Source organism: Belonocnema kinseyi, chromosome 2 (genome assembly GCF_010883055.1).
Source record: "Belonocnema kinseyi isolate 2016_QV_RU_SX_M_011 chromosome 2, B_treatae_v1, whole genome shotgun sequence".
NCBI classification, from domain to species: Eukaryota; Metazoa; Arthropoda; class Insecta; order Hymenoptera; family Cynipidae; genus Belonocnema; species Belonocnema kinseyi.
The window spans coordinates 37,148,144-37,160,552 of record NC_046658.1 but is presented as its reverse complement, the minus strand read 5'-3'; the positions used below and the strand labels follow the sequence as shown (position 1 = coordinate 37,160,552).

The 12,409-nt window shown below is 29.6% G+C and overlaps 1 protein-coding gene across 4 annotated transcripts in view; it reads right to left on the bottom strand.

Moving 5' to 3' along the window:
• LOC117168313 (glycogen synthase kinase-3 beta-like) overlaps positions 1–12,409 on the bottom strand; it is a 139,989-nt gene that overhangs the window by 12,277 nt on the left and 115,303 nt on the right. For 3 of the 4 annotated variants that reach the window (XM_033353885.1, XM_033353882.1, XM_033353881.1), the window contains exons 2-5: positions 8,540–8,730; positions 8,129–8,212; positions 3,757–3,867; positions 1,263–1,500 (exon numbers count right to left, since the gene is read on the bottom strand). In XM_033353885.1, coding sequence (XP_033209776.1) covers positions 1,263–1,500; positions 3,757–3,867; positions 8,129–8,212; positions 8,540–8,730 — 624 coding nt within the window. Of the gene's footprint in view, positions 1–1,262; positions 1,501–3,756; positions 3,868–8,128; positions 8,213–8,539; positions 8,752–12,409 lie in introns of all 4 variants that reach the window. The other variant, XM_033353884.1, reaches the window with a different exon arrangement.

Here is a 12,409-nt window from a genome sequence, read left to right as displayed (position 1 = left end):
ATGACCGGGAAGTGCTCGGACCCTATCTCATTCCCTACCTTCATACTCCCTATCATATGCCGCATTCTTTCTTCAGCCAAGATTTAGTCTATTACTGTTGCTCCCTTTCCTATGAATGTGATCTCCCCTTCCTCATCTCCTTTCATATTGTCATTGAATATAAACCATCCTGTTTCTCCTATCATGTCTAGTACCTTACTCCCCTCCCTGTCCGACTCTCTATATTTGGAGTTCCTTATAAATGCCTCCTTTTCTTCATCCCATAACCCTCCCCCTTGTTCGCCAGTCCATGCATTTAAGTCCCCTCCTATGAAAACCAATTCTTCCTTCTTTTCCTCCATCCACCACCTTATTACTCTCCAGCCTTCCTCTTCCCCTCTTCTTCTGTATACACACACCACCGCTTTTTCTACTTTCCCAATTATAATTTTTCTTATCATGAACAATGTTGGTAATTATTCCACTGAAGATATATGAATAATTTTTTATGAAAAAAATTATTTTAAAAAATTCCATTTGTTAGAACAATTGAATATTAATGAACTAATGTTAATAAATATTCTACTAGACCGATAGTAATAATTTTTAAAGAAAAAATGAATTTTTGAAACAAATTGTTTAAACAAATTCCATTTGTTTAAATAATAATAATAAATGAATCAATGTTAATAAATATCTCACTAGACTAATAGTAATAATTTTTAAGGGACGTAACAAATTTTCGAGAAAAAAATTATTTAAATAAATTTCATTGGTTTAAATAATTAAAACTTAATTAACCAATGATAATAAATATTCCAGTAGACCAATATAATTAATTTTAAGTAAAAAAAGACGAGAATAAAGTTTTCAAAATGTCGACTTCATGAAAAATTGACGTTTTTTGTTTTAAGGGTAGTTTTCAGGTACTCGTGGGGGTGTGTTAGGGGTGGCAAACCGATATGTTTGGTAGATGACATTCTTCGTTGGATAATTCTCTACAGGCCCCCATACTTTCCCATCACATTTTTTAAACCTTAAAAAATTATTCTAAATACTCAAAAAGTGATTTTTCCCATGCATTTTACATGGGAAACTTCAAGTCAAAACCGGCACCTGTTAAAATTAAAAAATTAAAAAATTAGGTAATTTTTTTTCGGATTTAGAATAAAATGGGGGGGATCGCGGCCCTCTAGCATGCAAAAAAATTTTGCCATGCATTTTTGGACCACCCTAATATCATAATTTCTAATAGTTTGAGACTTTAAGAAATATAAACTTACCGATTTTTGTAGTGTAATCAATAGCACCAAATATGAGCTCAGGAGCGCGATAATAGCGACTGCAAATGTAAGACACATTGGGTTCTCCTTTGACCAGAAGCTTGGCTGAACCGAAATCACAGAGTTTAAGCACTCCAGTCTCTGGATCCAGAAGCAAGTTTTGGGGTTTAATGTCTCTGTGGCAGATGCCCAGTGAGTGGATGTACGCCAGTGAACGAAATAGTTGATACATATACAGCTAAAATGAAAAGGTCAATTCAAGTTGTAATCCAATCCCAATTTTAAAAATAATTGAGGGGTTCACCGCTACTCAAGTTAGGTAAATTGTTTCAAAAATTTTTTATTTGATTGAATTCTTTTCATTTAGTTCAATTAATCTGAAGCTGAACGAATTCAATGATATTATGGAAAATTTGAATCAAGACTATAGTCAAATCTGCTACACTTTATACAATTATTTGTTTTTCACTTATGAACTGTCGTTCTCCTGAACTCAATCTAAAGAAGGTTACAAGTATGTAAATTCTTGTACTTATTTATTTAAAAGTATTTTTAAAAGATTTTTTGAATGGTTTTTTTAGTTCTTTCACAAAATGTGAATGTTACAAACGTAACTAAAAACGTCGGGGACAGACTTTTACCAATTTATAAATAGCTTCAAATCTAAAATATGCATCTTTACTAATCACTTTTGGATTCCTCAACTCAAGAAGAAGTCACACATTTGGGATCACCAATTTGTTTTGTCTTTACAGGATAAAAGAAGATTAAGATTCATTAAGCGTACATATTCACACCTCGATATCTCGTAAACCAAGGCCCATGGATCAAAATAAAAAACACGCACTTAATGGATTTTGATCTACTTTCACTCTGTGAAGGCAGAAAAAATTCGGTGATCCCGAAGGCGTGATCTCCTCTCCTGGTTAATCCAAACAATTAGTATGAACACATCATTCATACAATGATTTTGTCATTATCGCTTAATTTTGAGAATTCCTATTTAGGGATATATGTGATTAATAATTACAGACCAGATATTTTTACTGTAGATTAATTTTTTATTTTGTAAAAAAGGCAACAGAAATTTTGAAACTTCGCTAAACACTAGTATTATAATTAAATGATTGAAGTCTTCCTTGTAGTCGCTTAGATGCATCCTAATCATTTGAATAACCCCTCCAAAATAATATTAGTATGTTTCTGAATGAAAAAACTCGCAATATGTTTAGTAAACAAGCTTCACAAACCGCCTTACGAAAGAAATAGGGAAATTTTAAGGAAAAAAAGGTAATTTCGCAACAATACTCAGAGAAAACGAGGATGATAAAAGCTCACTGCCTTCATTTGACACTTTATCTCATTTTGTGTTTGTTTAGTACACTCATTTTCATAAATATTTTATATCCTTATTATAATATTATACATTCAAAATTGTATTTCTTTTAAATTAACATAATATTTATTTTCTCTTGCCATCAAATTCGAAATGCTTTCCAATTTGGATTATATAAATGCTTCCGAAATAAAATGCTTAAAAATTGTTGTGATGCACAATTTAATTATTTAGCTTGGATTGCATATTTAAATTTTAAGCTTCACGAATACTTAAAAAATGGTATATAATGTATTCTAATTTTTATGTATCAAAAAGATAATATTTTATTAAAAATTTCGACTGATTTAAGAACGTGCCTCTCAATTTTAATCATTTTTAGTTTTTATGTCTAAAAGTTTGTAATGCTTCATAAATTGAATGCACACATAGTGAAACTTTTTATTCCAATTTTCCTTTCAATGTCTCTCAAGGCCGAATTAGAATTTTGCCAGTGAAAAATTGCTTTGGAAATTAGTCTTTCTTTCGAATTTCAATGCGTTATATATTCGGTTGACAAATACCAACATTTGTCAATTGCAATTAAATTTAATACTACAAAATTAGATGCCACTCCATACTGACAACCTGGTTCTTATCAGTTGAACGTACAAAATTTGAAGATATTAAATTTAAATTCGAAACTCTTTATAATGTAATTAACATTTTTCAATTTAAATTCGAACCGCTTGTAATGTGAATGTTGTTAAATTTAATTTTAAATTGCTTTTATCCTATAATCGCTTTTAAATTTTAAATTCATATAATTTGAGTGCATGTAAATTTGAATTGCTTTCAAACCAAAATTGTTTTAAAGCGCCCGGCATTAAATAAAATAACAAGTGGGTCGGTGGATTTTACTGTTAATAATAATTTAATTTGTAGTTTTTAAATTAAGCCGAAGCTGTGAGGATTAAGTAATTAAATATTAATTATAATTGTTTGCTCTCGTCGCAAATTATTTCCTAAATATTGTAATTAGGACATTTTTAAATAAGTATGAAGAAATGCTACAGTGTTGCAGTGAAAAAGAATACTTCAAATGAGTGATTTTTGAAGGAAAAATGGTTGAAAGTCCTGAAAAACAGAAAATAATTTTTATGAAACTGCTGTACTTACCTTAATGAAACTGATTGGTATCGTCTGTTTGCTTTTGCTGTAGTGTCGGGCAACTTTGTACACGGTTTCAGGGATATACTCCAGGACTAGATTGAGGTAAACCTCGTCCTTCTACAATAAAAAGAAAATAGTCAATCAAGATGATTCATGTAAAAAGAAAGCTGAGTCGAGAAAAGCGAGTGTGTCTCAAAGGCACGCAGCAGTAATTAATGTTAAAAAAAACCTCCGCTGTTGATTTCAAAAAGGTAGACGATTCTGAGCAAAAAGTGTATCTGAGTTGCAGACACGCTATACGTGCAAAACATTCTATCTCTAGCGAAGCAGCGTTAATTACTAAATTCAAAATGAAACCCCAAAGAGTTTTGCGGAATGTGCTTTTGTATATTCATAACAGATTTTTAAAAATTCTGTTCGTATCTGTGTACAAGCGTGATTGCCTAGAACTCATCAAAAACAAAGGTCGGCAAATGTGGACACTTTTAACCAAATTTTTAAATAAACCTAGCATCTGAATTGAACATGTCTCATTGAAACTCTGGGGACAGAATTTTTTTAAAGGATGGTATACATATGTGTAATTAAAAGTTAAACATTTGTGGCCACCATTTGTGACCTCTGATCAAAAGGAAATCTCTTTAGCTACTGGGTACGCTCCAACTTACGTCCACGTGAAAAACTGGATTAGTTGCGTTTAAGACGTTCTACAAAATAACATAACAATGACGCATGCGTTAAACCAAAACTTAAATTATGAAGATTCAATTGAAAGTTTCTTCATTATAAGGATGCAATTTTATTCACAAATATTCATTTCGAATTTAATCCAGGCTAAAAGAGGGTTTAGAATTTTTTAATTTAAACACGAAATATAAAGTTCATTGAATAAAATAGAAAGAGAATTAAATTTTTGAAACTATTATCCTTAAATTATTCAGAATGGCCACTAAAATCTAAGAAAATTTGGTTTTGGTAATTTCCCAGGTAATACCTTACTTCGTTCCTGTATGCAACAATAATTGTAGAACTCTTCTACATTCGAAGCATTTTATATTTAATATCAATAAAATTCAAATAGGTATTTAAAATTCAGCAGTTTTAAATTCAAAGTTTAATAATGCACAATCACAAATTAGAAGCCTTCTAATTCGTATAATTTTAATTCTGAAATTGTAAATGTTTCATATTAAACATTTACAAAATAGAAGAGTTTAAAATTATTTTTTTTTTAACTGGACGTGCTCAGAATTACACAACACCAAATTAAATTTAGACTCAAAATTGAACAATTTTAAATGTAAAGCTGTTTAAATATATCTATTCAGAGATAAAAAAAATTCAAACTATCAAAGCAGGGCCATTATGATTTTGACATTAAACCATTTTAGTATCATGCATTCAAGACTGCGAACTATAACACAGGCCTGCAAATAATGGGGTCATGTCAGTTGTTGGAAAGTGGAGGGTCATTTCCGAAGTAATTTTTTACGTAGAATCCGAATCCGGGATCAGAATTTTAAGATATTTGAGGTTATGTACAAAAAAATGGCGTTTTTGGCTACTTTTGTGGTTATGTACAGAAGACACCAATTTTTTAGGGATTTCTTCTATAGTTGTATCATATAGTACTGCTCTTTCTCTTTAATTTGAGAGTCGCAGAGTTTAATTACCATTTTTGTTTACCAAGTTACGCCAATTTGAAATTACGAGATCTCAAATTAAAGAGAAAGAGCAGTACTATATGATAAAACTAAAGAAAAAATGCCAAAAAATTTGGTGTCTTCTGTACACAGCTTTAAAAGTAGCCAAAAACGCCATTTTTTGGGTACATAACCTCAAATATCTTAAAATCCTGATGTGCTGGGCCAATTCTGACCCTGAATTCGGATTCTACGTAAAAAATTACTTCGGAAAAGACCCTCCACTTTCCAACAACAAAACCATTTTGGCCTATGTAATTATTGTTAAAATGTTATAAATTGAACGCTTTTTACTAAGATTTATGAGATTTCCGATCAAAAATATATTGACTATGACATGCACAGTTCGAAATTGGTTGGGTTGAAGTTTCAAGCGTTTAGTTTAATGAATTCTAAATTTTTATTTTCCTATTGCACCAAAACTGAAAAAGGTTTCTAAAAATAATAAAAAGGTATCCTACTACGGAAAAATTTCGGTACCATCAGCGAAAGTACTATCAAAAATCATTGCTGGCTTTGAAAGTGATTACTCCTTCAAAAATAGAACGAGAAACTGTTTTAAAAATCCGTTGAAAATCTTATTTAATTATGCGTCAAGTAAAACCTAATAGAGACATCTTTGATCCTTTGGAGAGAATATACCAAGTAAGCCGTCTAAAAAAAATCCAAGAATTTCTAGAGTTTTGTACCTCGGCTTTAATTTGCAGCATAACCTAAGAAATTATGCAGGAAAACTCCCAGATTCACACGACTTATTCTTTGAAGTTTTATCTTTAATTCAATCCAATAAAAATTTGTTTAAATCTTCACGGTACTCGAGATATGACTAATAATGTCCAAGTCTCAAATGTCAAGTTTCAGTCGGCGATTACTGCTGTCGACCACGAAAGCGGTGGGCGCCGAGAATTTCTCAAATTTCGTTTTTTAACTTCTACTCGTATAAGTATGCTAAGCATACTTATAGAAAAATTTGAAATTAACAAGACATAATCTGAGAAATCTCATCTTCAATTTAAGCCAATAAAACTTCAAAAATATTTAGGGGTTCCCAAGATATGACAATAAATGTCCAAGCGTGTCTGCATCGAGTCTCAGCCGGTGAGCACCGCAGACGGTCAGACTGGCTGCTAAAGTGACTGAAACTCGGCACAGACACGCTTCTGAATTTGATATTTTTTATACATCTTTCCTAGGTCATGCCACAAGTTGAAATCGAGGTAAAAAATTCGAGAAATTCTTGATTTTTTTTTATATTACCGAGTTGGTATATTCTCTCCAAAAAGTCCAAAATATCGCTATTAGGGCTCAATTGATGCATAATTTAATAAGAATTTCAAAGTTTGTTTTAAAAAGTTTTTCACTTCATTTTTGAACGATTAATAACGTTTCAAAGTCAGCAGTGATTTTTAATAGTAACTACTTTCGCTGATCGTGTGACGATTATTTCCGAAGTTAGTGTACTTCTAAACAAAAAGTATGTTAAAAAAAAGTTTTTTTTCTTACAAAACCCAATGTGTGTTCCTTTTCTGACGTTCGGTTAGCCAAAGCTATTGCCCCAAGGAGTAAGTAAACAATTATAAATAAAATGTTCGTCTTACGCAAGATAAAAAATTAGCGCCTAGATTGTTTACACAGGTACAGGTAATGTTTTCGGAAACCTTTATTTTTTATTTTTAGTGTACGTTCTCATTGTGCGCTATGTGCGCGGCACGCGCTTCGATCGTTGAATCGAAAAATTAAATTTTTTATTTTTAATAACGAGTTTAACCTAGAAACAAAAACTGGAATCTTTTGTCTGTTAAAAAGCATTTTCAATCTCATTGAGATTATAATCTAAAAATAAGAACAGCAATTTGTCAAACTAAACGTTTAAAACTTCAATTGCAGAATTTAAACTTATGAAATTCAACAATACAAAACTTGTTTATATTTCAAAATGGAAAATTGAGCACTGCAATTTTCACCATTCACAATTAAATAAATTACTCAAGTATTGATGCGTCAAATATTAAAGACTAATTTTGAATGTTTCAAATTGTAATTCTTTAATCATGAATGTTGCAAGTTGATATTATTTGAAACTGTCTCATTTAAAAACCTTAAATTAGATCTTATTAGATTTTGCACGTTTACATGAGTTTACACTTGCAAGTATTAATATTTACTAATATTTAGCAACTATTAATGTTGGTGAAACTAGTATTTAGTCCTACGATTTTACAATATTCGATTCGGAACCTTTTTATCATTTAAAACAGTTCAATAAATTTCCTAAGCTTTTAATTTGAAATTGTCCAAGCGTTGAAAAAAGTATTTGTGAATTTCTTGACTGGAAAACGAACGATTAATCGAGAGATTTATAAGGGAAAAATTGAACATTAAAATAATCAAAATAAGCAGTTTAAAAACTGAAATATTTCGTTGTGAAAAGCTTTAGGAATAAGAAATGCAAAATGAAAGATTTTAAGTTTAAAAATAAAAATTTAACACTAGCCTTAAAGGAGATTTAAGATTTTTTAAACTGAAAATTAGACAAAGTTTTCCTTTAAATGTGAATTCACATTTCCCAGTTCAGTGGCCACTCTGCTATTGTACACTTGGGACTTATAAAGAATTCCAATAGGACCTATTTTATGATATCAATATTTGCGGAGCTAAGATGTGAAAATAATTACCTTATCACCACTAGAGTAGAAGAAATACTTGAGTTTCACGATGTTGCAGTGCTCTAGGCGCCGCATTATTTGTAACTCCCTGTTCTGAAATCCGAAGAAAAGATGTTTTTAATCACTATGCAAGATGGAATCGTGAAAGCTTGATCAATTTTTAGAAAGTTGGTATTAAAGAATGCACTAATATAAAAAAAAGATTAGTTGAATTTTGTTTATTGCAAAGGTGATTCTTAGACTTGATAGGAACTAATTATGAATTTTATAGAAATACGACGCTACAGAAAAAATGGAATGTACTTTTCTCTAAGAATATTAAATTGGCTGATTCTACCTTGAAGGTTTCAGTTATAAAAAGTAAATGTATATCAGTTGAATTTGTTTTAGCTAATGAAATAAAAAGGAGAGGAGTTTTACTTTAAAACGTTTATCCTGAAGAACTTTCTTGATAGCGACCATCTCCCCTGTATCGCACAGTTTCGCTTGGTAGACGACTCCAAAGCTGCCATTGCCGATGACCTTGGTGTCCGTGTACGAGACTTCCTGAGGACGGTCTGATCCAGCTCCAGCAGTCGCCACCACTGTCGTCACCTTGCTGCCATCCTTGCCTGCATTGTACATCGCACCACCCATAGAAAAAACGGAAAACGAAAACGCTACAGTACAGCGAAAACAGTTTTAGAAGGAAAGCAAATTCTACAATTTATTCTTTTACAATGGAATAGGGTGGCCCTTATTTTTAAATTTCCGAGATGTCGGCCCCTATCTCCTAGTTTTGTAAGTTTCCATGAGAAGAGGATGCCCTGTAATTTTTAACCCGACCGAATATTAATTAGTTGACTTGCAGAAGTTTTGGAAGTTTCTCAAATATTTTATGTGGGGAAAATTGAGTCAAAACCTTCTAATTGGGATAACTTTCACGAAGGGTCTAGCGAGTTCAGTATGATAAAAGTGCCCCTAAGGCTTTTTGGATCCTAATACGATCTGTAGGTGGCCTGTAGGTCGAAAACGTTTCACCAAGTTTCTACACTCCTACCCCTAATAATGTAATTTTCCCAATTATTTTTTTGTCTATGTACAAAGTGTTTATTTTCAAACGGCGATAATTGAGGTAACCTTGCGAAAGAATGACAAATTTTCTGTTAGTTGGGCTTTTATTACTTTATTATAATAAAATTTTATCTTTAGTGCGCCACGGTGAAAAGAATTAAAAACGAGTTCACAGGAACAGTAAAAAATAAAAGTGCGGAGTCCGAGAGACTTCAACTTCCCGTTTTTGATGCGCTGAATTCAAATGTGAAAAATCTGGGTTTTTAAAATATGTAAGTTGTAGAAAAACTTATCAAGATTGTTAATAATTTTGTAAGGTAATAAAAAAGCGGATCTGACTTTGGAAACAGTACATCCAAAAACAGAATATATCGGTAGATATAATTTCGAAGATATCGCATTTATGACAATTATATTCAAGTTTGCATATTACGGGATAGCATGAAGTGTATAAACGAAAAATAAAGTTGTAAAATAAAATACAATTTGAATAGAAATTATAAATGTTGATTTTTCCGAGAATTTTATGAGCCACAATTTATGATTTTTTTCAAATTGTGTGTATTGTCAATTTTTATCAAATCTTGTGCTTTACACATCACTATTTATTTTTTAACAAAAACATGTCTTAACTAAATTTTAACTAATTTTTCTCAAAAAATGCAAAAATATCACATTTTTGGGAACATTTTCCCCATATAAATACACGACAAAATTAAAGGTTGCTGCAAGATTTCTAAATACAAATTATCCAATTGGGATACAAACATCAAGACATCTGTGTTTCATGTGGCCACATGAAACTAGAGGGTGGGTGTCCAGCATTTTGTAAAAAAAATTGTTTACCCTAAGTAATAAGAACCATCCTAGTAAAGGGACTCAGAATCTCTAAGAAAGACTAATGCGGTACATTACTTTCGTCTCACCTTTTACAATCAGTTTTAAATCGAAGAAGAAAATGAAAAATGGATTAGACTTTGAAAATATTCACAATTTTTAAGCTGATTTTTACTGGATTTTTTTTACGTTACAAATTTCGTTGCTTTTCAATTCCATGAGCTGCTCAAAATGTGGTTTCCCAAATTGAAACCTTTCATATTTTATAAATATTTGATAATAGAAATTTATCTAATCTTTTTTTTTTTTAATTTATACAACTAGCAGAGCAATTTTGGTTAAAAATATTTCTGACAAAGAAAAATAAATGAATTTTTAAACAAATATTTAAATTTGCCACTTAAGAATATCAATTTTTTTACAAAAAATGTAAGTTAAACTTTCAGATGAAAAAATTAATTTTCAACAACAAAAAACGGATTTTCAAAAGAATAGTACAATTTTCAACTGAAATAAAACATTTTTAAACAAGATTCAAATTCAAATGAAAAGATTAATTCTCTGTCAAAAAAGACCACTTTTCAACAAAATACATGCGTTTCTAACGAAATAGTGTAATTTTTAATTAAAGAAGATAAATTTACAACCAAACAGGTGAATTTTAAATTACAACAATAGTAATTTTCAACCAAAAACGTAATAGTAATATTTTTAGTTAAAAAAATAATCATTTTAAACCAAAACTATGAATCTTTAACTGAAATAATTGATTTTTTAAAGAAAAAAATCATTTTTACTAACAACAAAATTGCCCACCAAAACTTAACCAATTACATTTTAAGTTTAAAAAAATAATGTGTAGCCAAACAGATGAATGTTCAACTACAACTATGAAATTTTAAATAAGCATAAGTAAAAAAATCACTTAAAAAAACTAACTTTCAGGAAAATAGTAACATTTACAAACAAAGAGATGAATTTTAAAACAAAATCGTAAATATTCAACTTGATTTTTTTAATTTTAAGCCAAAAAGATGGATTTTTCAACTAAAAAAGAGAGTTTTTCAACCAAAATTGAATAACTAAATTAGTATTATAAAAATTAAGGTTCACCCAAATAGACGAATTTTCAACTAAAATGGTGAAATATTCATATGGATTAATAGAATTTTCAGCCTAACAAATGAATTTTTAATTAAAACGATCAATCTTTCAAAAAAATCATTTTTAACAAAAAAGTTTAACTTTCAATCAAATCATTTTATTTCTAATCTAAAAAATAAAGTGTCAACTAATATGATAAATATTAAACTGGAATACATCCATTTCTTAGCAAAAAGAAGAATTTTTTGAAAAGAAAATTAACTTTCAAAGAAAAAAAAAATTTTCTACAAAAAAAAAATAGATGTAACAAAATATGTGAATTTTCAATGAAATAGTTGAATTATCAATTCCAAAAGATGTGCTTGAAGTTCTGAACGTTCAAGTGAATTAAATTTGTTACTGACGATTTTTTAATCCAAAAAAGTGCTAAGTGTTTGTTTATTTATATTGGAAATAATTTATTATTGGAAAATAATTATAATGCATATTTCAAATTACAGTTGGAACAATATTTATGGGAAAAATAGAAATGTGGAAAAATATTTCGTTCATTTGAACGTTCGGAACTTCAGGTACATTTACAAAAGAAAATTTGTTATCAAAATTGTTGATTTTTGAACTAGAAAAGATCAATTTCCAACTGAAAATGGAATACGTACTTTTCACTTAGGAAAAAATTAATTCCAACCAAACTAATGCATTTTTAACTAAAAACGATAAATCTTTAACTGGAATAGTTGAATTTTATGCCAAAAAGATTAACTTTCAAACATAAAGATTAATTTTCTACAAAAAAAAGAGATAAATTTTCCACAAAGTACATATATTTAAATATTATAATTTTTAAATGCAAGATATCAATTTTCAACCAGATATAAATTATGAATTAAAATTATAAGTCTTTAAAAAAAAAAATTATTTTTAACGAAAGAGTTTAACTTTTAACCAATTAGTTGAATTTTTAATTTAAAAAATATGATTTCGCTACGACAAATGCAAACAAAATTTCTATTATAATTCAGAAATATTTCTTCTTTGAAATACTACTTTCTTTATCTTAGATTTAGAAGGGGGAACTTTCAAATTGTGACGAATCACGACTTAAAAGAGGGATTTTTTAAAATTCCTTTTTACTAAATCCGAATTATAATTCTTTTAAACAAATTCCCGGTTCCAAGAGAAATTATATTTTTTTACCGAAACTCCTTTTCATCAAATAAAAACGATAATTACTTTTTCTAATTCCCTGTTCCAAGTCAGACAAATAAGGAGTTAGCGAACAAAACGTGATAAATC